The sequence below is a fragment of the Pongo abelii genome, chromosome 4, assembly GCF_028885655.2.
Source record: "Pongo abelii isolate AG06213 chromosome 4, NHGRI_mPonAbe1-v2.0_pri, whole genome shotgun sequence".
NCBI classification, from domain to species: Eukaryota; Metazoa; Chordata; class Mammalia; order Primates; family Hominidae; genus Pongo; species Pongo abelii.
The window spans coordinates 19,894,422-19,922,015 of record NC_071989.2 but is presented as its reverse complement, the minus strand read 5'-3'; the positions used below and the strand labels follow the sequence as shown (position 1 = coordinate 19,922,015).

Here is a 27,594-nt window from a genome sequence, read left to right as displayed (position 1 = left end):
ATTGAGAAAATTGTTGTAGAGCTATTTAATCACAAACTAGAGAATCTATTGCTCCCTTAATGATAGGAAGTATAGATATAGCACAAAACGTGATGATTTGGGGATAACATTCATCTCTAACTGACTCTGTTTCCTTTGGTCAGCCTAGCTGTGTGGCTTTCTCTTTATATGTGAAAGTGGAAAAATAATGTCTATGTTTCAGAGCTGTTGTGAGGATGTATGAAGCAATGTGCATAAAGCACTCAGCAAAGCGGCCTGCACCTAGTAGTCACTCAATAAATGCTAACTTGTCAAAGACAGTATAGGGTGCAAAAAACTCTGAATGCAGGAAAATCAGTGTGGGAACTCTATTGTGTCTACTTACTAGCAGAATGATCTTTTACAGTCATTCAACCATGTGGAATCTCAAATTCCAAATATGTGAGCAAAGAATAATAATGCTACATAAATATGTTGATACAATTCAGTTAGATTAAAATAAAGGACTTAACACTTTGCCCAGTATATAATAAGTGCTCACTAAATAATATTTGTATTATTTTAGTACATCATGCTGGAGAGATAATTAAAGCTTTTTTGCATTATCAAAAGAGTTTTTTTGTGTGCCTCATTTATAACAAAATCGGAAAGGCTGTGTACATGTGTAAAACTTCTTAGATATCCTGTATTTATACACATGGTAATCCTGTCCCTAGAAAGGTTAAAATCCTTAATAATCTTTCTAATTTTTACCATGAAATCCTTGGTTTTCATTCACTTAACAAAAGCTAATATGCTAAATAGTCTCCTCATTATCTATGGGATATTTGTAAGAGCTCTGAATTTTCTTTTTCAAAAGCATGACTGTTTCAGTTAAAAATAATCCCCCTAGCACCCATACATGTAGTAAAGCAATTTCTGTGCACAAATGTAGATATTCAACAATCCTACTCCATCTGCAAGTGCAGAAACTGTATCCTGTCACACTAACAGCAAGAGCTAGATAATGCTTGAAGAAGGAAGATCAGTAAACTATGCAAAATAATACGCATAAACCAAGTTACAGAAATCAATCTCTAAGGAATAGAAATCAAAATTAACATATTTCGTTGCTCAACCAAAGGAAAGCCCATTTTGCTTCAACATTCCATAGAATGCCACATTTTTAATTACACTTTTGACCCCAAACAGTAAGTATAATTTGTTCAGGTTTTAAAAAAATGTAGCATCATAAAAGATCTGTACAAATGAGGCTTTCTTTACCAAAAGCATCCAATATCTTTTGGGAATAGAGATAGGTCGTGATATAAGTTTGCTGTGAAAATATTAAATAAATATTGACAATAATTTTTTAAATTAAAGTTGATACTAATGATAATTTCTGTAATTATTTAAAAAAATAGGAAGTGCAACCATTTGTTTAATTTATTTTTTATTAATACAAAAAAGTTGTACATTTGGCGGGATACATGTGATAATTTGACACATTCATATAATCAAATCAGGGTAGTTATGAAATTCATCACCTTAAATATGTATTGTTTCTTTACACTGAGGACATTCAAATCATTATCTTCTAGCTGTTTTAAAATGTACAGTCCAGTGGGTACCAATATATACATTTAGATGGAAGAAATAGAACCTAGTGTTTGATAGATCAGTAGGGTGACTATAGCAATCACTCTTAGACTATGTTTTAATCACTTGTAACGTGCAATATTATAGTAGTCCTCATGATAAAGAATTATACATGTGCGCACACACACAGACACACACAACACACACACACAGCATCTTGAACTCCAGGGAAGAAATAGACTTGGAAAAAAATATTCATTGTGTATCATGCATAATTCTCCACGAAAGAGAATGAAATATCTGGGCCCTGTGGCCCAGCCAAGTTGACATGTACAATTAACCATCACACTGTGTTTAGGGTAATAATGGTCTGAGGGAGGTGTGCATGGAGAATGTATTCCAAAACTTTCTGGAGGCAATGAGCTGAGGAAAATTGAATTGAGGTTCATAATCCAATTAGAAATTAGAGAAATGAAGAATGAAGGAAAGAATCGTAGTTTGTTGTACATGAGGAGCTTGGGTTACCTGTGGGAATAGCAAGTAATGAGATTGGAGAGATAGATTAGATACAGATCATGAAGAGGCTTTCTGCAATGGTAAGGTATTTGAAATTAATCCTGGCAGCAGTGCCAATAGGGAGAGAAATGAGAGAAACTTTGATAATTATAACCAAAACAATGACAGGAAAATTTGCATTTCAAAATAAACAATAACAATATTTAAAATCATGTGAAAGGTAAAATATATGTGGTGAAATGTAGGCCAAGGGGGAAAAATTGAGGTCAAGGACAAACATGTTTTGGCATTATTCTCTATGTTCCAACATGTATGAAAACACCCTTTCCCACATAGGACTGTGATTCCCACATGGGGGCAAAATCCACCCCCCTACAAGGGACAGTTGAAAATGTCTGGAGACATACCTAGTTATTACATCTTGGGATAGTGTCTTAGTCACTTTAGGCTGCTATAACAAATTACCTTCGACTGTGTGGTATAAACAAAAAACATTTATTTCTCACAGTTCTAGAGGCTGGGAAGTCCAAGATCAAAGGGCCAGCCTATCTGGTATCTGGTGAGTGTCTGCTTCCTGGTTTGCAGAAAGCCCTCTTCTCCCTATATTTTCACATAGTGAAGAGCAGAAAGAAAGAAAGCAAACTCTTCTATTTCTTTTTATGAGAGCACACATCACATAATGAATGTCCCGCCAATTTTCTCCCTTAGTCAGTTTGGCTGCTAAGAAGAATGATCATAGTCTTGGTGGTTTATTAAAAACTGCAGTTTATTTATCACAGTTCTTGAGTCTGAGAGTCTGAGATTAGGTTGCCAGAATTGTCGGGTTGTGGTAAGTGCCCTCTTCTGGATTGCAGACTGCCAACGTCTCGTATTCTCACATCTTGGAAAAAGGTAGCTAGCTCCAAGCTCTTCTTGTAAGGGCACTAATCCCATTCATGACAGTTCCGTTTTCATGACCTCATAATCACCTCCAGAAGTTTGTACCTCCACATGCCATTACATTGTGCATTACGGTTTACTATATGAATTTGGGGGAGGGGGATAAAAGCATTCAGCTTGTAGCAGGTAGGGTGTTACTGGCATCTAGGGGTGGAAGTCATGGATGGTGCTAAACATTCTGAAACTCACAGGACAACTCCCACAGAAATTATCTGGCCCCAAGTCAATAGTGCTAATGTTGAGAAAACCTGACGTAGAGTAAAACAAACTGACTGACAAATTGGTAAAACTGGAGTACTAATTGTATTCATGGGAAGAAATTTTGAAAAGATATTTCAGAGATAGGTGTCTATATATACAAATCATATACATGAATAGTCATGTGAATGTTTCAATGTGTACTTTCAATCAATTAAAATATGATGTCACTAATTGTCTCAGTAATTGTCCTATATCATTGGGAGCACTCAAATGAACACTCATATGAAACATGCACTCTCCTGGTTGTTGGGATGCAACGATGATTGGTACATAGTTTCCAAATGCTAAGAAGGGAAGCATAAATCTATTAGCATGTGAAATATTCTTTCTGCTTTGTTTTGGTTAGAGAACTAAAATGAATCATGCTAAAGCTGCCTTAAAATAATTAGACTCCATAGCTGCTGTTTGGGGGCATAATTTACATAATATTTATGCTTGATTTTAACATAAATGTGTCATTCACATGAGTCTCTGGGTGCAAATAGTGAATAAAAAAACAGAAAACATTAACAAAAACAAAAGCAAGCCTATACTTCCACCTTTCTCAGGGACCAAATGTTTGTACTAATTAAGGAAAAGCACATTGAAAAGATGTACTTTGCAATGTGCCCTGAAATGCAATTAACTCCAAGTTTGTAGAATTGGTAATGAAAGGGAGTTTGAGTTTTGCAAGCATTTGTGAAAAGCTTCCTGACTTCGGTCTTTTGTATTTTGCTATTGTACTTTTGTACTTCAGTCTTTGTATTTTACCATTGTCCTTTTATAAATTATTAGTAAGACTCTTCAGATTTCATAGAAAATATAATGTCTGGGTTTTGTCTGTTTCAACTCTAAACAAGATGTGTAATTTGCAGCAATATAAACTATATATAAAATGTAAAATAAATTATTGTTGAGTGTAGTCACCATGTCAGGCTATCAAATACTAGCTGTTGTTCCTTCTAACTATATTTTTTACCCAGTAATCATCCCCAATTACCCGCCCCACCACCACTACCCTTCCTAGCCTCTGACAACCATTATTCTACCCCTACCTCCTTGGGTTCAATTGTTCTAATTTTTAGCTCCCACATATGAGTAAGAACATGTGAAGTTTGTCTTTCTTTGCCTGGCTTATTTCACTTAACATACATAATGTCCTGTAGTTCTATCTATGTTGCAAATGATAGAATCTTATTCTGTTTTATGGCTGAATTACTGTATTGTGCATATGTACCACATTTTCTTTATCCATTCATCTATTGATGGACACTTAGATTGCTTTCAAATCTTGGCTGTTGTGATTAGTGCTGCAGTGAATATGGGAGTGCAGATATCTCTTCAGTGTACTGATTTCCTTTCTGATATGGTTTGGCTGTGTCCCCACCCAAATCTCATCTTGAATCGTAGCTCCCATAATTCCCACATGTTGTGGTAGGGACCTGGTAGGAGATAATTGAATTGTGGGGGCGGTTTCCCCCATAGTGTTCTCATGGTAGTGAATAAGTCTCACAAGATATGATGGTTTTATAAGGGGTTTCACCTTTCGCTTGGCTCTCATTCTTTCTTGTCTGCCCCCACGCAAGACGTGCCTTTGCCTTCCACCATGATTGTGAGGCCTCCCCAACCACGTGGAACTGTGAATCCATTAAACCTCTTTTTCTTTATAAATTACCCAGTTTCAAGTATGTCTTTATCAGCAGCATAAAAACGGACTAATACATTTTCTTTTTCATATAAACATAGCAGCAGGATTGCTGCATCATAGGTAGCTCTGTGTTTAGCTTTTAAGAAACTGTCAAACTGTTCTCCATAGTGGTTGTACTAATTTACATTCCCACCAACAGGATATGAGGGTTCCCTTTTCTCCACATCCTTTGCCATCATTTGTTATAGCCTGTAATTTTGATATAAGCCATTTTAACTGGGGTGAGATGATTTCTCATTGTAGTTTTGATTGGCATTTCTATGATGATCAGTGATGTTAAGCACCTTTTTATATGTCTGTTTGCTATTTGTATGTCTTCTTTTGAGAAATGTCTATTCAGATATTTTGCCCATTTTTTATTCAGATTATTAGATTTTTTTTCTATAGATTTGTTTGAGCTTCAATTATATTCCAGTTATTAATCACTGGTCATATGGATAATTTGAAAATACTTTCTTTCATTTTTGTGGGTTGTCGCTTTCCATTGTTTATTGTTTTCTTTGATGTGCAGAAGCTTTTTAACTTGATGTGATCCCATTTATCTATTTTTTATTTGGTTGACTGTGCTTGCAGCATATTACTCAAGAAATCTTTGTTCAGATGAATGTCCAGGAGAGTTTTCCCAATATACTCTCTTCAGAGTTTCACAGTGTGAGTTCATAGACTCAAGTTTTAATACATTTTGAATTGATTTTTGCTTATAGCTAGAGATGGGGGTCTGGTTTCAATTATGTGTATATGGATATGCAGTTTTCCCAGCACCACTGAAGAGTCATTTATTGTAGTTATTGCAGACTGGGCTTATTTGTGCCTGTCATTCTTGGGGACTCTTCCAAGTACTCAGAGGGGATTAATTGGGTGTTATGATCTAAGTCTTTGGTCATTGCAGCTATATCTGCATTAGGGGGTGTGCCAAGCCCAGTAATGCTGTGACTCTGAAGACTTGTGGAGGTACTGCTGTAGTGGTCTTGGGTAAAATCTAAGATAATTCCCTGGATTACTAGGCAAAGACTCTTGTTCTCTTCCCTTATGTTCCCCTAAACAAATGGAGTTTCTCTGTCCATGTTGATCTGCCGGGAGCTCAGCAGAGGAGTGACATAAGCATCACTGTAGCCATCAATACCAAGACTGCACTGGGTCAGAACTGAAATGAGCATATCACTGGATCTCACCCAAGACCGCTGATTACTAATGCCTGGCTACTACTGATATTCCCTTAAGACCCAGGGCTCTTCAGTTAGCAAGTAGTGAATCCAGCCAGGATTGTGTCCTTCCCTTCAATGATGTTAGCTCTCATGTTCCACAGCCCACGGCAGGTCTAGAAATGCTGTCCAGGAGCCACAGATTGGATTCGAGAACCTTAGGAATCTACTTGGTGCTCTATTCTACTGTGGCTGAGCTGACACCCCAGCCACAAGGATAAAGTTCTTCCCACTCTTCCCTCTTCTTTTCTCAAGCAGAAGGAGTTTCTCCCGCTGTGGTATGTACTGCCTGGGTACCACCCATCTTCCCTCAATGCCCATGGGCTCTTCCGTCAGCTTGTGCTGAACACTGCCTTGACTGAGTCTCTCCCTTCAGGGCAGTTAGCTCCACTCTAGCCCAGGGCAGGTTTAGAACTGCTCTCCTTTGAGCCAACGCCTGGAATCAGGGACCCCAGGAGCCTGCTTGATGCTCCAGCCCTCTGTGGTCAAGCTGGTATCCAAGCTGCAAGACAAACTCCCCTTTATACTTCCCTTTCCCATCCTTGAGCAGGAAGAGTCTCTCCCCATAGCCACCATATCTGGGAATACCCTGGGTTACACCTGAGTCTCATTCTCATCAAAAGCCCACGATGAGTAATGTCTGGCTATAGTTGATGCTTACTCAAGGTCCAAGGGATCTTTAGTAAGGAGGTCATGAATTCCACCAGGACTGGGTTCTTCCCTTCAAGGCAGCAGGTTCCCTTCTGGCCCAGGTGTATCTAGAAATGTTGTCTGAGAGCTAGGGCCTCAGGATTCTGTCTGCTGCTCTATTCTACTGTGGCTGAACTTGTATCCAAGTTGCAAGATGAAGTCCTTTTTACCCCTTCCTCACTTCTACTCAAGTGGAAGGAAGGGATCTCTCCCAGAGCTGCAAGCTGCACTGTCTGGGGTTGGGGGAGGGGTGGCAGAAGCACTCCCTTGACCACTCTAGCTGGCTTCTCACTATGTCGCCTGCACTCCAAGTCCACTGGCTCCAAACCCAGCACAGCACCAAGACTTACTCAGGAATTGCAGTCCTTCTGGCCCAGACTGCCTTTCAAGTTCATTTAGGAACCCAGAGTGCTTTAGCCCACAGTGGTGGGGCTAGCCAGAACTCAGGTTTCAACCACTGGATTGGATTATTTCTCTCTAGCCTGTGCTGGTCTAAAGGCCCACTCCATAGGTGCAGGCTGCGTTCCGTCCCTTTTTGCTTTCTGCCATAACAGGGAAGTAGTGAGTTCCAATGCAGAGTCTCATAATCATTGTGTTCTCCCTCCCCAAAGTGCACAGATTCTCTCTTTGTGCTCTGCTGCCACTACCAGGGGATGAGGGAAGGGTTGTGTAAGCCATTCAAGGCTGTCTCTCCTGTGCTCTTCAGTGCCCCATTCATTAATATAATGTTAATACCAAGTACTGTGATCAGTCACCTGATTTTTAGTCCTTATGAAGGTGTTTTGTGGAAAGTTCTTCAATTCAGTGTTCCCGCAGGGTTGACAATCTTTGTAGGGTTCTTTATTGCTATCTTGCTCCACCTTCTTCTCCAATCATCACCTTTTTGAAAAAATAAAATTAGAGGCTGGCTGTTTACCAGCAGTGAAGTCTTTCATTTAAACAGGCTACACCATTTGCTCACAAATTACAAATAGAATTCAGGAATTTCACAGATTAGCTACTGAGAGATGAGCAATCCCATGTTGAAAACAAGAAGCTAGAGAGCTTTTGAGAATGTGGCTTTATGACACATGACTATTAAATAGTTACCATTCATTGTCTTCTGTCTGTTGGCCATGGACTTTATATATCATTCCATAAACTGTTTTACAACACTGAAACTGTCTGTATTATTGATTCCATTCTATGGATGAAGAAACTAGAGTTCAAAAAATTAACTAACTTGATTCTGTTTTCAGAGTGATAACATGATATTTTAATGCAAATCCAATTTTGCTTTACTCTGAAAACTTTCTTTTTATAGCCCAATGTGCTCCCTCTTATATACTATAGCTAATAAAAAATAAAAACAAACAAACTAAATGACTACATTTACAAAAATCAAGTATCAAAAATTAGAAACAAATGTATATTATAAATGCTCAGAGAACCATTAATCAAATGCCATTACCTGGGGCCTTCCCTTTTATGGGTTTACTCCACACATTGGAAAAGGGGATGCTAACTGGCAAGTCTTTTTTTGACTTTAGCATCTTAGTAATAAACTTGCTCTTAATTTTATAGTTTCTCCATATTGTAGTTAAAGATGTACATTACTTGATTTAGTATAAAAGAAGTTGGAGTCCCTGAATCAACATTTCTTATATGATGAGAAGCTTTAGCAGCTGAATTTATGTGAATGAGTATATGCCCCATCTTTCCCTCTTTTGCATCTGATTTATAACCTGAATGTATCTATGCATTTACTTCTTTTTGAGGATGTGAATGTTTTCTTTGAATGATAACTTTAAGGCAATAAATGATTAAACATTTTCCATAATTGTTTCAAATGCTTATGATGATACTACCTATAAAATAAACTGTAGCCCAAATGTATTGTGAACATATTGGAAACTTAGCCAGATTTAAAAATATTTTTGGAACATAAGGGATACTTTTAAAGAAATGGATGCAAAGTATTAAAAGTATTTTCTCAGCCTATTCAGAGATTTATTGTGACCTTGGTGAGGTGAATTTATTGGTAAATAATGGTACAGTGAATATACTGGAAGCATTCACTTCTTTTTGTTTTTTGTTTGCTTTCTTCTCTACTTTTGAAATTTTCACATAGTTGATGATGAGTTGGATTAGAAATGCCAAATTATTTTGGATGTTATAACAGCAAAAAAAAAAGAGAGATTTTAAAATAATGATAAGGTCTTTTGGCAAAGTTCAAGAGTGAAAGTGAAAAGAAATTATTAAGAGTTTGAATGCAGGATTTAAATTTTTGAAAACAAAGATGAAAAATAACTGGTAAATATGTTTTAAACTGTGTTCCTGTTAAAGATATCTAATATACAAGAACATTTTTTCATAGACCAAATTTAGTTATAAAAGTTTACCTTACTGATAATATAAAATTATTTCAATGTTCTCTTCATGGCAATCCTCAATGTATCATCAACAAAACTCAGCCATTGTGTTCTGATCCAAAGGAAACAGTCCATTATGGACATTTAATGCAAATCCAGTAGAGACAGACAGCAAGTAAATTCTTGCTTAAAATCAAAAGTCTTTGTCTCTAGCCTGTGTTTTGGAATTGTATCACGTTACATATTGCTGATGTTAGAACACTGAAATTGGTTAATGGTTTTATTGTTCAATGTCATAAACACATGATACTTGAGAACTCAAGGGGACATAAAGATGACTAAGACAACTCTATTCTTTCATAGATGAACATGTCTTTAGACTTTGAAGGCTGAATGGTCCAAGAGCACATAGCTAAAGATATTATCTGATATAAAATGATTTTTTTCCATAGGCCAAACTTAATTATAACACATTTAGTCATACAACTACTTGTTTTCTGTTTTGGCCTATTTAAAAAAAAAATCAATAGGTTTTTGGGGAACAGGTGATGTTTGATTACATGAATATGTTATTTAGTGGTGATTTTTAATATTTTGGTGCACCCATCACCTGAGCAGTATATACTGAACCCAATGTGTAGTGTTTATCCCTCACCCTCACACCCTTTCCCCCAAGTCCCCAAAGTCCATTGTATCATTCTTGTGCCTTTGCATCCTTATAGCTTAGCTCCGATTTATGAGTGAGAAAATACAATGTTTGGTTTTCCATTCCTGAGTCATTGAACTTAGAATAATAGTTTCCAATTACATCCAGGCTGTTTCAAATGTCATTATTTCATTCATTTTTATGGCTGACTGGTATTCCATGGTATATGTATACCACATTTTCTTTATCCATACGTTGATGAATGGGCATTTGGGGTTCCATATTTTTGCAATTACGAATTGTGCTGCTATAAACATACCTGTGAAGGTACCATTTTTGTATAATGATTTCTTTTCCTAAGGGTAGATATCCAGGAGTGGGATTGCTGTTTCAAACGGTAGATCTACTTTTAGTTCTGTAAGGAATCTCCACACTGTTTTCCATAGTGGTTGTACTAGTTTGCATTCCCATCAACAATGTAAAAGTGTTCCCTGTTGCCCACATCCATGCCAACACCTATTATTTATTGATTTTTTTATTATGGCCATTTTTGCAGGAGTGAGGTGATATCACATTGCGATTTTGGTTTACATTTCCCTGACAATTTGTGATGTTGCATTTTTTTCATATGTTTATTGGCCATTTGAGTATCTTCTTTTGAAAATTGTCTATTCATGTCTTTAGCCCACTTTTTGATGGGATTTTTTTTTTTTTCTGGCTGACTTGCTTAAGTTCCTCATAGATTCTGGATATTAGTCCTTTATCAGATGTATAGATTGTGAAGATTTTCACCCACTCTGTGGGTTGTCTGTTCACTCTACTGATTATTTCTTTTACTGTGCAGAACCTTTTTACTTTAAGTTCCATCTATTTGTCTTTGTTTTTGTTGTGTTTGCTTTTGGATTCTTGGTCATGAAGTCTTTGTCTAAGCTAATTTCTAGAAGGATTTTTCCAATGTTACCAGGTTTTAGATTTAAGTCTTTGATCCATCTTGAGGTGATTTTTGTATAAGAGTGAGAAATGAGGATCCAGTTTCATTCTTCTACATGTGGCTTGCCAGTTATCCCAGCACAATTTGTTGAATTGGGTATCTTTTTCCCACTTTACATTTCTGTTTGCTTTGTCAAAGATCAGTTGGCTGCATTTGGCTTTATTTCTGGGTTCTCCTTTCTGTTCCATTGGTCTATGTGCCTATTTTTATACCAGTACCATGCTGTTTTGGTGACCATGGCCTTATAATATAGTTTGAAGTCAGGTAATGTGATGCTTCCAGATTTGTTCTTTTTGCTTAGTCTTGTTTTGGCTATGCAGGCTCTTTTTTGGTTCCATATGAATTTTGGGATTTTTTTTCTAGTTTTGTGAAGAATGATGGTGGTGTTTTGTTAAGAATTGCATTGAATTTGTAGATTGCTTTAGGCAGTATGATCATTTTTACAATATTGATTGAATCCATCTATTAGCATGAGATATGTTTCCATTTGTTTATGTTGTCTATGATGTATTTCAGCAGTGTTTTGTAGTTTTCCTCATAGAGGTTTTTCTCCTTCTTGGTTAAATATATTCCTGAGTATTTTTTTTTTTGCAGCTATTATAAAGGGGTTGAGTTCCTGATTTGATTTTCAGCTTGGTCACTATTAGTGTATAGCAGAGCTACTGATTTGTGCACATTATTTTTGTATCCTGAAACTTTGCTTAATTCATTTATCAGTTCTAGGAGCTTTTTGCGTGAGTCTTTAGGATTTTCTAGGTATAGGATCATGTCATCACCGAACAGCAACAATCTGACTTCATCATTACCAATTGGATGCCCTTTATTTCTTTCCCTCATTTGACTGCTCTAGCTAGGACTTCTAGTGCTTGAAGAGAAGTGGTAAGAGTAAGCATCCTTGTCTTGTTCCAGTTTTCAGGGGAAATGCTTTTAACTTTTCCCTGTTGCCTGTGGGTTTGTCATAGATGGCTTTTATTACCTTAAGGTATGCCCCTTCTTTGGTGATTTTTATAAATGTTTTAATCATAAATGGATGCTGGATTTTGTTCAAATGTTTTTACCGCATCTATTGAGATAATTGTGTGATTTTTGTTTTTAATTCTGTTTGTGTGGTGTACCACATTTATTGACTCATGGATGTTAAACCATACCTGCATCCCTGGTATGAAACCTACTTGATCATGGTGGATTATCTTTTTGATATGCTGTCGAATTCTGTTAGACAGTATTTTGTTGAAGATTTTTGCATATTTGTTCATCAGGGTCTGTAACACAGCAGAAGGAAAGAAATAACAAAGATCTGAGCATAAAACTAAATGAAATTGAAACAAAAAACACACAGTACAATAGATAAATGAAAAAAAAAGCTAGTTCTTTAAGAAGATAAATAAAAGTGATAGAACATTAGTGAGATTAACCAAAAAGAGAAGCAAGAAGATCTAGACAAGCTCAATTAGAAATGCAACAGGAGATATTACAACTGATACCCCAGACATACAAAAGAGCATTCTAGGCTACTATGAACAACTTTGTTCATAGTAAACTAGAAAACCAAGAGGAGATGGATATATTCCTGGAAATATACAACCCTCCTAGATTATGTTCATAAGGGTCTGATGTATATATGTTCATCTGGGTCTGTGTATTGGTCTGTAGTATTCTTTTTTTGTTATGTCACCTTTTGGTTTTAGTATTAGAATGATACTGGCTTCATAGAATGACTTAGGGAGGGTTCTCTCCTTCTCTATCTTGTGGAATAGTGTCAGTAGGATTGGTACCAATTCTTACTTGAATGTCTGATAGAATTCAGCCATTAATCTGTCTGGTCCTGGACTTTTTTTTTGTTGGTAACTTTTTAATTACCATGTCAATCTCACTGCTTGTTATTGGTCTGTTCAAAGTTTCTATTTTTTTTCTTGTTTAATCTAGGAGGGTTGTGTATTTCCAGGAATTTATCCATCTACTCTTGGTTTTCTATTTTATGTGCATAAAGTTGTTCATAATAGCCTAGAATACTCTTTTGTATGTCTGTGGTATCAGTTCTAATATCTCCTGTTTCATTTCTAATTGAGCTTTTTTGGATCTTCTTGCTTCTCTTTATAGTTAATATCACTATTGATCTATCATTTTTACTTATCTTTTTAGAGAACTAGCTTTTTGTTTCATTTATCTATTGTATTGTGTGTTTTTTGTTTCAATTTCATTTAGTTCTGCTCTGATTTTGTTATTTCTTTTCTTCTTCTGTGTTTGGGTGTGGTTTGTTCTTGTTTCTCTACTTCCTTTACATGTTACCTTAGATTGTCTATTTGTACCCTTTCAGACTTTTTGATGTAGACATTTAATGCTATGAACTTTCCATTTGGCACCACTTTTGCTGTATCCCAGAGGTTTTGATAGGTCATGTCATTATTGTCATTCAGTTCAAACAATTTTTAAATTTCCATTTTTATTTCATTGTTGTCTCAATGATCATTCAGAAGCAGTTTAATTTCCATGTATTTGCATGGATTTGAGGGTTTATTTTAGAGTTTATTTTCAATTTTATTCCAATGTGGTTTGAGAGAGTACTTGATAATTACATCAAATTTTGATTTTCTTAAATTTGTTGAGAATTGTATTGTGGCCTATCATATTGTCTGTCTTGGAGAATGTTCCATGTGCTGATGAATAGAATGAATATTCTGCAGTTGTTGGGTAGAATGTTCTTTGAAGATCTGTTAAGTCCATTTGTTCTAGGATATAGTTTAAGGTTGTTGTTTCTTTGTTGACTTTCTGTCTTCATGACCTGTCTAGTGCTGTCAATGGAATATTGAAGTCCCCACTATTGCTGTGTTGCTGTCTATCTATTTCTTTGGTTTAGTAGTAACTGTTTTATATTTAATAAATTTGGGATCTGCAGTGTTAGGTGCATATATATTTAGAATTGTGATTTTTTTTATGTTGGACTAGTTCTTTTATCATTACATAAAGTCTCTCTGTCTTTTTTTAACTGCTGTTGCTTTAAAGTTCATTTTGTCTGATATAAGAATAGCTACTCCTGCTTGCCTTTGGTGTCCATTTGCATGAAATATCTGTTTCTACCCCTTTATCTTAAGTATATTAGTCCTGTGTCTGGTGAGTCTCTTGAAGACAGCAGATACTTGGTTGGTGAGATTTTATTCATTCTGCCATTCTGTATCTTTTAAGCACAGCATTTAGGCCATTTACATTCAATGTTAGTATTGAGATGTAGGGTACTTTTCTATTCATTATACTATTTTTTGCCTGAATACCTTGGTTTATTTAATTGTGTTATTGTTTTATAGGTCCTTTGAGGTTTATGCTTTAAGGAGATTCTATTTTGGTGTATTTTGAGAATTTGTTTCAAGATTTAGATCTCCTTTTAGCAGTTCTTGTAGTGCTGGCTTGGTAGTGGTAAATTCTCTCAGCATTTGTTTGTCTGAAAAAGACTATTTTCCCTTCATTTATGAAACTTAGTTTTGCTGGATACAAAATTCTTGACTGAGAATTGTTTTGTTCAAGCAGGTTAATGATAGGACCCCAATTTCTTCTAGCTTGTAGGATTTCTGCTGAGAAATCTGCTGTTAATCTGATAGGTTTTCCTTTTATAGGTTACCTGGTGTTTTTGTTTGTTTGTTTTTCCACATATTTCTTAAGATTCTTTCCTTCATCTTGACATTAGTTTTTCCAAACTTTTAGATTTCTCTTCTTCCTTGGGAGCACCAGTTATTTTTAAGTTTGTTCATTTAATATAATTCCAAACTTTTTGGAGGCTTTGCTCATTTTTTATTTTTTTTTTCTTTTTCTTTGTTGGATTGGGTTAATTTGAAAGCCTTGTCTTCAAGTTCTAAAGTTTTTTCTTCTACTTGTTCAATTCTATTGCTGAGACTTTCCAGTGCATTTTGCATTTCTCTAAGTATGGCCTTGATTTACAGAAGTTGTGGTTGTTTTTTACTTATGCTATCTATTTCACTGGAGATTTTTCCATTCATATCTTATATCATTTTTTTGATTTCTTTAAATTGAACTTCACCTTTCTCTAGTGCATCCTTGATTGCCTTAATAATCAACCTTCTGAAAACTTTTTCTGGCAATTCAGAGATTTAGTCTTGGTTTGGATCCATTGCTGGTAATCTAGTGTGATTTTTGGGGGTGTTAATCTTATTTTGTTATATTATCAGCATTATTTTTCTGGTCTCTTCTCATTTGAGTAGACTATGTCAGCGGGAAAATGTGTGACTCAGGGCTGCTGTTCAGATTCTTTTGTCCCACAGGGTGTTTCCTTGATGTGGTGTTCTTCCCTTTCCTCTAGGGATGGGGCTGCCTCAGAGTCAAATTTCAATGATTGTTATTTCTCATCTAGCTCCAGCCACCCAGTGGAGCTACCAGGCTCTGGGCTGATACTGGAGAGTGTCTCAAGAAGTCCTGTCATGTGACCCATCTTCAGGTCTCTCAGCTACGGATACCAGCACCTACTCCATTATAGGTAGCAGGGGAGTGAAGTGGACTCTGTGAGGGTCCTTGGTTGTATTTTTGTTACGTGTGCTGGTTTTGTGCTGGTTGGCCTCCAACCAGGAGGTAGTGCTTTCAAGAGCACATCAGCTGTGGTTGTATACGGAGGATCAGGGAGTCAGCAGAGTCATACAGCTCCCAAGAGATTATGTACTTTGTCCTGGGCTAACAGGGTAGGTAGAGAAAGACCATCAGATTGGGGCAGGGTTAGGCTTTTCTGAGCTCAGACTCTTGGCAGGTCTTGCTGTGGCTACTGTGGAGGGTGGGGGTGTGGTTCCCAGGACAACGGAGTTATGTTCCCAGGGGGATTATGGCTCTCTCTGCTGTATCACATAGTTCACCAGGGAAGTGGGAAAAAGCCGGCAGCTCCAGGCCTTACCTTGTTCCCATGCAGCCCACAGCCCAAACAGCTGGTCTCACTCCCAACAGCACCAAGTTTATTTCCAGGAAGCTGGAGACAGCTAAGAACTTGCCCCAGGCTACAAGCCTCCCAGCTGAGAAAGCAAGCCAACTCAGGATTCCTCAGCTATCCCGCAGAGCCTGCAGCTGCAGTCCACCTCTTCCAAAGAGTCTGTGGATTCTCTTGGCTTTCCTGGTATGTTCCTGTGATAGTTCTTGGAGCAAAAGTTCACACTGTGAGTCTCCACACGCTGCTCTGTTGGTCCATATGGTAGCTGCCTCCTCTCCACCATTTTCCCCGGCTCTAGTCATACAACATCTGATGTACCATTTGGTATAAATACAATTTTGATGCTTATTTCATACAGGATAAAGTGAATATACAATGATAAGGGTGTTATAATGTTGTGTCATGGTTATTATATTAGAGTAGATTTTGGATCTATTTGAACATTTCCTCCATTATAGTAATCCTTTTGGACACATGTGCTTGTTGATTGTTCCAAAGTGTTTACTTGACATACCGCAAAGTTGCTTTTTTTTCCCCTTAGATTCAACCTGAAGTCTAAAATAATTAAATAATTAATTAATAATTGAGACTGGACAAGAATGTGGTCACCTTTTCATGTTTCATTAAAGATACAGAAGACCTCTAAAAATCTTCAACTTTTTGTTAAAATTTGTCTAAGAGCCTAGTGTCACCATCTCATGACCAAATCAGGCTTAGCTCCAGGAAGGGAACCTATGTTCTGGGAAGATGTGCATAATTAGAATAAATACCTTAGCCCTAGCTTAGTGATACTCTGTGGATCAGTAGATCCCATATGTATCCCATAACAGGGGAATAATATCCAAATGGCTTATGTATTTCATGTGAATTTTACAAAACAACAAAAAATTCTTTTTTTTTTTTCTTTGAGATGAAGTTACACTCTTGTTGCCCAGCCTGGAGTGCAGTGTCATGATCTTGGCTCACTGCAACCACCTCCTCCAGAGTTCAAGGGATTCTCCTGCCTCAGTCTCCCAAGTATCTGGGATTACAGGCATGTGCCACCATACTTGACTAATTTTTGGATTTTTAGTAGAGACAGAGTTTGGTCATGTTGGTCAGGCTGGTTCTGAATAAAAAATTCTAATAAGGTTTTGTAGCATTTCTAGAACTCAGGATTAATGCAATTTCTGATATCTTACTTACTTAGAGGCATAAATACCAGGAAGAAACATTATAATTGCATGTGAAGAGGTTTAGCTTAATTTTGCTTCATTGGATGGAAGTTTTGATTCAGGTTAAAAAGCATCCACAAATATCCATGTGCCATGTGTGCTGTCCATCTTATTAAGCACATAAGCACAATACTCACTTTATGTGAGAAATTGTACCTTCATTTTTTTTAGAAAGATTATTTTCTCAATGTATGGCTTGTGTATTAAATTGCATTCCCAATGTTAGCAAAGAGAATCATAATTTTTAAAGTGAATCTAAGCTATACTTCAGGTGTGTGACTTTTTGTTAAGCTAAAGGTGAGTCCAAGGTCAGGCACGGTGGCTCACACCTGTAATTCTAGCACTTTGGAAGGTCAAGGCGAGAGGATCATTTGAGCTCAGGAGTTCAGTGCCAGCCTGGGCAACATGACAAAATACTGTCTCTACAAGCAAATACAAAAATTAGGGTGGCATATACCTATAGTCCCAGCTGCTTCAGAGGCTGAGGTGGGAGGCTCACTTGAGCTCAGGAGGCAAAGGCTGCAATGAGTCGTATTCCTGCTGCTGCAGTCCAGGCTGGGTAACAGAGCAATACCCTGTGTCTCAAAAAAAAAAAAAAAAGTATGAGACCAAGTTGTAATATCTCACAGGGTATGTGTTGATTAAACTTTATCCCAACTATTGATTATTCTCAATAAAACTTACAAAACAACTACTTGGATGACAAAATCTTAAATAAATTTGCTTTACCATTCATGTCTTGTACCTGCAAATATTTACAAAGTGACAACTGAAAGAGGTCTTCTATACTTTAAACCAGATGACATTTCGCTAAGTAGGTCACTGTAAAAATAGATTTCTGTTATATAAGTTTTAAATTAATTTCTTGTGGTGAAATGGACAGAATATAATGAAAATAAGTGCGACTGAGGACTGAAGAGTTGTTATTGAAATGAAAAATAACATTTCTAATACACTTTAATATGAGTATTAATTATCAAGAATGTATACCTAACATAATCAAAGGGAAGCTGAGTGCCAAATGATGACCTGCATAGTTTGTTTAAAGTAGTTTCTGTGGAAGAAAATATTTGAGTAAAGGTAATCATTATTGAGATTGAATTTTTACTATGGTCATAACTTTTCTGTCTGTTTGTTGGTCCCTAAAGTGCTAATTTGAATAATACATTTTCATCTCACTTCAATATAACGCATTTTCTTTATACTTTCATCATCGCTTTAAAACATATTTACTAGAGATATGCAATGGTGCAGAATTTGAATGACAGAACAGAGAGCAGTGTAGAAATAAAAAATTATAGCCAGTATTTGTAGGTTATATTGGGAACTTGGCAAGATCTCCTGTAGTGGGTGAGGCATGAATGGATCCATTTATCTGCCAGTGTGAAATTAGTTAAGGTTTACCTATGAGACTTATCCAGTTAGAGGGCTAATAAAGACCACTGAGCAAATTTGAGCTGTCAGTAACTTAATTGTACTTTCTCTAATCTATAACTAGGAGACATCTTATTGATCATTGATCATACAACTTTCACAGTAGCGTTTAGTGAAGATACCATTTTGATGCTTATTTCACACATAATATAGTGAACATGTAGTGGTGATAGGGTTTGAATTATGTGTCACAATTATAAGAGTAGCCCTTGAGTCTATTTCAACGTTTTCTCCCTCATATTAACCCTTTTGACCACATATGCTTGTAGATTAGTACAGGATATTAACAAGATATACCACGAAGTAGTTGCTTTACTTTTTTTTCTTAGATTTAAACTGAAGTCTAAAAGATGGGCTTTCACAGTCAATAATTGTATTACATCTTAAAATTATTTCCAGAACTATGGTTCTATGAAGTTTTGGGTGAGGCACAAATTTATTTGTTCTTTGTTCAATGTTTAGATATTACTCAATGGCAGAGGGAATAAGCCAACTACACACCATAAAGAGAAAACAATTATTTCCCAAATAAATCTAACCAATTTTAAACATAATATTAGAAATCCATATGAAGGATGACATTAAGAATCTATGAATATCTTATCTAGATGTGAAAACATACTGGCCTGGATAGGTAAGACATGATTTCTTGGCATGATTAATGCTACCAACATATTTACAATAGAAGTGAAAGACTACTCTCAGTTGCATGAAATATTATCAGAGTCTCCGTTATAACTGTTGATTGATTGGTTGGCTTACTTATTCACTTGTGAGGCCAAGCCATACATCTATGTTATTATTGGTAGAAGTTAAAGAGCTTAGTCTCATACACTTTCCAAATAAAAATTGCTCTATGTGAATTAAGCAGGAAATTAAAAATTAATTTTCTGACAGAAAATTTTCAGAAACAGGCTGAAGTTCTGGCTGTTTATATAGAGACTCTTGTTTATTCAGTAGTAACCCTTATTCATATCCCGCTGTGTTTATAGTGCAGTCGTAGGAGAAAGAAACAACCAGTACTTAACAATTTATGAACTATCTTATCAAAATAGACTGAAGCTTCCCAAGAAAGAAAGGGAGAAAAACGTCTTCCTGAGAAGCCTTAAAACAAGTGATAGCTGTTTTCTATGAGGGCCTATCATTTAACCCTCAAGCATAAGTGATTTTCACATATCACTTCACTTAATCATCACAAGAAAATTATTATGTAAATGGTTCTCCGTTTTGCTCATGGAGACAGCTCAGAGAAACTAAATCTCTTAAGGTCACAGTGCTAAGAGATACAGCTGTGATTAACAGGTTTGCTTGGTTTCAAACCTGTATTGATTATCTTACTATGGCTCAATATAATTTTCACATATATGCTGGGTCTATTTTAGAAATAATTTTTCCTATAATTGATCTTTACATTCTAAATAAACAAGGCTAAGAATCTGTAACTTATTATACACAGAGAGAAAGAATGTAGATGTTTTTAAGTGTCTTGAAAGAGGTTACTACCTCCGATATCTGAAAATTGGGAAATTTGTCCTTGGTAAGCAGCACATCCTTCACCCTAATTCTTCTTGCTTCTTTGTGTATCTTTAAAAGTCTGTGCTCTTACAATCCAAACACTCTTGACATTTTTTTCCAATCTATGCATTCTCATCTTCAAAATTTTACAGAGATTATCTTTCTCTACCAAGTGTCTGTACTCCTTTCATCTAGAAAGAGAATAATTATATTCTTTCATTTGCTATACTAGGTATTACAGTTTAGTCAATCCTCGTCTCGTACCTTAGAATATTTTATTTGAAAAAGAGAGCTTACTACTCAAGTCTAACATGGTGAATAAGGGCAGCCATATTAACTGGAACGCTGATGTGTGGGAGGGAGGAAATTGCTGTTTTTTTCCTATCTACATGCTATCTCACCTCTGAAGGAATTCCAAACCAGATCTAAGATCTTTCTTTCTCTCTGTTTTTCTAATATATCATATGAAATCATCAAATTCCATACTCTCTGGATGATCTCTGGTGCACATATCTCTATTTAACTGTTATTCATCTTTCAGAACTGATCAAATACCATGTCCTCCATGAAGCTTTTATGCCTTCGAATTTTATACTCTGATCTCTTCATTAAATTCTCTGGCATCCATCATTATAATCAGTTGCCTGTCCCTCCCTCCCTCTCCTTCCTTCCTTCCTTCCTTTCTTCCTTCCTTCCTTCCTTCCTTCCTTTCTTTCTTTCTTTCTTTCTTTCTCTTTCTTTCTTTCTTTCTCTTTCTTTCTTTCTTTCTCTTTCTTTCTTTCTCTTTCTTTCTTTCTCTTTCTTTCTCTTTCTTTCTTTCTCTTTCTTTCTTCCTTCCTTCCTCCCTCCCTTTCTTCCTTTCTCTTTCTTCCTCTTTCCTTTCTCTCTCTCCCTTCCTTCCCTCTCTCCCTCCCTCTGTTTTTCTTCCTTTCTTCTTTATTTTCTTCTTTTCCCAAAGTAAACTGTTTGACATATTCTCTCTTTTTTAATATATATCTTTCATTCCTTTTCTGTACTCTTTCAAATGAGAGTATTTCTGAATGAATGGATAAAGATTATATTAGTTTGTGCTTGTGTTGCTATAAAAATACCTGAAGCTGGGTCATTTATAAAGAAAAGAGGTTTAATTGGCTCATGGTTCTGCAGGGTGTGCAGGAGGCGTGGTGGCAGCATCTGCCTCTGGCCTCAGAGAACTTGTAGTCATGGCAGAAGGTGAAGGGGAGCCAGCATGTCACATGGTGAGAGTGGGAGCAGGAGTGAGAACGGGAGGTCTCAGGCTTTTAAGCACTTAGATTTTGCATGAACTAACTGAGTGAGAACTCACAACACCAAGTGGATGGAGGTGGATTCATGAGGGATCCACCGCCATAATCCAGTCACCTCCCACCAGGCCTCACCTCCAACACTGGGAATTCGCTTTTAATATGAGATTCAGAAGGGAAAAATATTCAAACAATATTATCCCCCCTTTAAAATTTTCTCCTTTTAAAAACAAAGAAGCTGGCCAGGCGCAGTGGTTCACACCTGTAATCCCAGCACTTTGGGAGACCGAGGCGGGCAGATCACCTGATGTCAGGAGTTAGAGACACCAGCCTGGCCAACATGGTGAAACCCCGTCTCTACCAAAACTACAAAAATTAGCCAGGCGTGGTGGCAAACGCCTGTAATCCCAGCTACTCGGGAGACTGAGGCAAGAGAATCGTTTGAACCCGGGAGGCAGAGGTTGCAATCAGCTGAGATTGTGCCATTGCACTCCAGCCTGGGCAACAAGAGTGACACTTCATCAAAAACAAAAACAAAAAAAAGCTGATAAATATTACTCAGTAGACCTAGACTGTATTTTAAGCTCTTGCACTATATCCTTAATGTTGGACAAAATTCTCCATTACTCTATCCCTTCATTTCTTCATTTGCAAAAGGGAGCTAGTAATAGTACCTACCTCATGCAGCTGTTTTGAGTGTTTAATGAACTAATATTTATAAAGCACTTAGAACCCCATCTAGTATATTGCAAGTGCTCCTTAAATGTTAGATTTTCTTACCTCTTACTAGGTAGCTTTGTTAAATAACTCATATACACATTTAAGTATTTCCTCTCTGCCTCACACATATGCCAATACTCAAAGGTTTATATTAATGGCCAACTTAGAATTTGAAGGAATTGTTTAAAATGTCTTATCTGGCTATAAATCTTCTAGCCTCAATTTATTCTGGTTCATTTTTGGTAGCTGTACCTAGAATTTTTTTTTTTTAATTTAAAATCCCAATTCCACGGGTTTTATGATTAGTCCTCTTTTAGGACCTATGTCACCTAGGCAAATAGTTACTTGATTTTGTATTTTCTAAATATTCCTGAAAAATGTCAAATTAATTATTTGTTAAAAAATCTAAATATTGATATATACATTCGTAAAGTATTAAGTTTTTTTTACTTAGGGCTTATGAAACAGATTTTATTATAAAAATTATTTGGAAAGTAATTTACTGAGAATATTCTCATCTCTTTTTAATTGTTTGATTAACAGTTTTATGGACCCATGTCACTTCTGAATTCTAAATAATTAGCATTGAATGATTCTACATTTAATCTTCAAAATAGTCTTGAATAGTTTCTCTTTTCTCACATTTCCACTTTATTTACTTCTGAATTTTTATTTCCATGTCTGGGCAGAAAGCCAAAGGTGGTTAGGCAGAACTCTTTAGTTCTACTTTAGTCAAAATTCAATTGCAACTTCATGAATAAGACTCTTTGGATCCAAGCATCGCCCAAAATCTAGCCCTTAGGATGTTGTTTTCCCTAGAGAGCTAGATAGCTTAGGAAACTCGGAAGCAAATAACATGAGTCTAAAGATGCGTGCCTAGCAGTATGCTTACCATTTTTCTAATATATAAACATAATTTAAAACTATATAAATTAAAATGTGTAACTCTAAAAATATTAAGCCACTGATATTAGCACTTATGTTAGAAAGCCCAGTGTGAAGTGGCTAAAAAAGAGGAGATTGCTCTGGCAAAAAGACTGCATATTTTCAGAAAACAAAACAAAACAAAACCTATTTTCTTCCAGACTGACAGTTGTAAGGTGATCAAATTTCTAAAGTGAGACATGCTCTGCCATATTTCATAGGGATCTATGTAGCAATACAATCTGAGCTTTTCTGATAGTTGCTGCAGGCAACTTTGAAGCTGAATAATAAGTTCCAAATTTGAATCCTCCAAATTTCAGATACAGAAGCTGATTTTCTTACAGTAACCAAAAATGGACAATTTCTTAAAGACAGGTTAACATTAGATAATAAAATAGCCAGAAAGCCTACTGACTACATGTTAAAGGATGCTGTCCTTTCCACATGACAAGACATCTGTCATTTCCTAACCAGTTCAACCCTCATCCTCAGCATTTTACCTCTGGGAAAGGGATATTATAAGAAGGATTTTGTTTTTTTTCTAGTATAGACTCAATTTGAATAAAGTACAATGGTTTTACTGTAGCATGGCTTTATGCTTTGGGAAGCCCAATGACATACAGATTTCCCACTATTCTGTAGCATCTGGTTTTTGTGTCTCAGAATAAGATTTACTTTAGAGTTGTAACTTTTCTTCTTTAAATTTCTTTTCTATGTTAAACTTTTTTCAATTAACATATACTTATTATTAGAAAATTTAATGTACAATGGTCAGTTCTTTGTTTTGATCACACCGTTCCAAGTGATATGATCTGTCTCTTTTTATGTGTTTTTTGCTGATAAGTTAGATTTCTTGGCATGCTCCTTGCTCTGTAGTTTCATTCTCCAAGCTGCTATTAATATCTTCTGCCATGTGTGTTCATGCCTATCCACAGGAGGTTAGAAGATTTCACACCTTAGCAATATGCTCTGCATACCCTTCTAACACCTTATGCCTATGAGAGGCATGGGGTTGGTTGTATTGCAATTCCACTTACAGTCTGTTCTAGAAAGTATGATGAATTTTGTAATATTTACATCACCACACCTACCCTATATTTCTACCCAGCTTTTCATCTTTTCCTCATACTAAAATGGAAGAAGCATCCCTGTTACTTTCAATGGGAAATTTCTACATCTGTTCCCTGGAATCCAATTATTTTCACCTTCTCATGAGTTTTACAATTTTTGATAGTCCCCTTTTTCAAAAGCATCATTTCTTTCAGCAAAGACAATGCTTCTTATTTCCCATATAAAAGAAAATAATTCGTTGAACCCACTTTTCTGATGACACAAAATGCTTTTGTTTCTGCTGTTCATTCAGGAAAAGATATCAGTCAATTGTCTTAACTCATGGTCTTTGTATCTTCACATTCAGTATACTCTTGAAGCCACTGTAATAAATCTCCAATCCTTTGATATATTTTCTGATGTTATTCTTGACAAGTTAACTATTAATAATACTGTCCATCGTGCCAAATCCAATTAACCCTCACTAACCTCAATCAATCTCCCAACAGAATTCACCCCAGTTGTTAGCTCCTTCCTTCCTGGTAAGCCATTTCTTGGCTGCACGCCACTCCCCTTCCCAGTTTTCCCTCTCTCCTTTGGCTGTCACCATCTCCGAACAGATACTGGCCTGCTCTATACTCAATAGGTTGTGTACTTTAGTGCTCAATCTTTTATTTCTTTTCTCTGATAATTCTGTTCCAGATGAGATTATACCATTCCCATTACCTTACCTTTATGCTGATATATCATCTCAAAGTTATATTTCCTGTTTAGAAAGGACAATTGAATTCCATACCCATATTTGACTTTTGCTTTTTATTCCACATGGGTATCTAATGGGCATTTAAGGCATAATCATTAATTTTTCCCAAACTACCTTTCCCTAGCTCTGTTTATCCACCTCAGTAAAGGGCCTATCAATTAAATAGTAGGTCAAACACACATGTGCAAATGGAGTCACCTGTGATGTAATTGCTTTACTAACGCCACTGCAACAAGAAGGCTATGAATTGCATTTCATATATAACAGTATGTTGTACACTTTTTTCCATTATCTTCTATCTTTCCATCTTTGTCCAAGTTGACAAACATTTTTTTTTATAAATTGTTTTCAACTTTCTACAGTCTATGATAAAAAGTAGCCACTGTTTTTTTCAGAACATTAATAAATCTGTTTTTATTTTCTTGAATTTGAAATTCTTCCCATTGCTTTCACAAAAGATACCTTGTCCTACCTTGTCCTAACTCTTGGAGATTCATGTCATTCAGTCTTCATAGCCACGTTGACATAGATTTGTTTTCTAACCAATTCAAACTGTTTCTTTAATTTGGATGTTTGCATCTTGGTTTTCTCTGTTTCATATATTCTTCCCTAGCACTTTTCACAGAATTAGTCCATTTCATCTTTCAGGTCTAGATAAAATATTACTTAAGCTTAGATTTAAAAAGAGAAAAAAGCATTGGAGGCTTTAGGAGAGAAGAGAATATTTCTCTCCTTAAATAGTTGAAGAAATAGTCTGAAGCTTTTCTAGAACATATGATAATTGTTTAATAGTATATATTCAGAGACATGTTAATCAGCTATTGCTAAATAACACATAACTTCAAAACTCAGGGGTCTTAAAAAAAGCTATGTCTAACTACACTGTATGAGTTGGTGGGTTAGCTGAGGGCTAGCTGAATTAGGCTAGCTTTCGGTGCCAGCTCTGTTTATCTCTGGGGCATTCAATCATGCATCTGCACATTTACTAGGTTGATCTATGCTAGGTTGGGAACCTTAATTGGGACAACTTTGCCCCGTGTGTTTCCCTTTCTCCTGCTAGGACAAGTTAATTAGCCCAAGCATGCTTTTCTTGTGGCAGTGGCTTAGGATACAAGGAAACATACAAAGTCTCATGAAACCTAGACCCAGAAAGAAGACAGACACCATCACTTTCAGCTCATTTGATTACAAAAGTAAGCTGAAACCTAACCCAGTATAAGAGAATTCTACAAAATTACATGAATTGAAGAGAGAAAATAATTTGTGGCCTATAATTCAACCTATCTTTATTTATTTTTGTATCTCATTCTTTGACTAAACAAGGGTTTAGTTGAACTGTGATGGAGGTACAATGTTAATAAATGTAAATGTTTTGTTTTTCATTTTATATTTATCTTTAAACCTTAGCTACAATGAAATTTCAAGATAAATTCATCTCTGACTTCAAGGATTCTAAATTTTTTTGAATAATAGCAACAAGAAGTCTTATTATAGGTTTAATATTTTTTTTCATTAAACGTATTATAGGCTTCCAAGAGGTGAGTTCTTTTGGTCTCTCCACTATTAATCGCTGTTTCTGCTATCTACTTTTATTCATGGAATTTGGTAAGACCTTATAAAATTATTCTTTGAATTAGTAATTGAACTTAGAATTAAAGACTGACAGATAAGAATAATTGATATAAGTTCTATAAAAATATAAAGTTGCTATGTAATCAAATATAGAATTTAAAAGTATATTTGAATATTTTAATGTATTTAGATATAATACTTTCCTTGGTTCAGTTGTATTTTCTTCATTATAACATCAAGTAAAAACTTCTCTTTTTTTCTCTAGATACTTCATCAACTACAATGTTGAAGATGACAGATTTTTCAACATTGATGCCAATACTGGAACCATTAAGACTACAAAGGTTCTTGACAGAGAAGAAACTCCGTGGTACAACATCACAGTCACTGCTTCAGAAATTGGTAAACTACTTTATGTATCATAGTAAAAGATGTCACTTGTACAAGAAGACATACTGAAATTTCCTTAGGAGCAGGGCTCTCATAATCTTTATTTTTGATATCAGGATCTAGGAGAGTAAGCAGAGTGTATTAGATATAATTTCTTATTATCAGATAGCATGAATAAGTCTTATGCCTTCCTCCTTACTGTAATTCTGGCATGGTGATGGAAAAGTGGCATCACAGAACACTTATGCCTCATCCTTGAGTCAAGGGCATTTGGTTCTCCTTCTAATTGGGAGACTTGCTTTTTCATTTGCTTTTGCCTTACTTACACTATCAAGTCATTGGAATGACTTGATATGTGTGATAGTTTAGGAAAAAAGAAAGAAAGAAAAATGTATAATTGCACATTGAGTATTTTGTCAATATTATACCTCTGCTCAAGTTTCAAAAACACTTATAGAACTTACAGTAAAAGAATAATTCTTGGAATTTCAACAGCCAGGTCTAGGCTCTCTTCAAGTAAAATACATGATCTACAGCTGAGGATGACTCTTGTTCTACCTCCACCCAGAATATTCCATTGTGATAAACACCTAAGCTCAGGAAACAACATAAAAAAAATATATCTGTAATACTTCTGGCATCATAAAGTAGATATGACTGTGTTAAATGAAATTAGAATATAATTCTAAGAAAATGAATCCATCTTCATAACAATAAAGTTTTTTTAACATATTCGTAAGTAGACCAAAAGTACCAATTATCCTCACTTTAAAAGTGTACGAAGAGGTTATACATACATTTAGGAAATGTTTTGATGTATTCATGAAAAAACCATGAATATATTAGAGATTAAGAATACTTCACATTTGAAAATAGTGCCATGTAAAGTAAAATCACGTTCTGTTTTTCTTTCAGAGGGTCTAAAACATTAAAAATTTTAACAACTTCATTGATATATAATTCATACAGCATAAAATGAACCCTTTTAAAGT

The 27,594-nt window shown here is 35.8% G+C and overlaps 1 protein-coding gene across 2 annotated transcripts in view; it reads left to right on the top strand.

The window, feature by feature from the left end:
• Positions 1-27,594, top strand: part of CDH18 (cadherin 18) — a 366,676-nt gene that overhangs the window by 271,325 nt on the left and 67,757 nt on the right. For both annotated transcript variants that reach the window (XM_024247646.3, XM_024247650.3), the window contains exon 7: positions 26,478-26,614. In XM_024247646.3, coding sequence (XP_024103414.1) covers positions 26,478-26,614 — 137 coding nt within the window. The remainder of the gene's footprint in view (positions 1-26,477; positions 26,615-27,594) is intronic.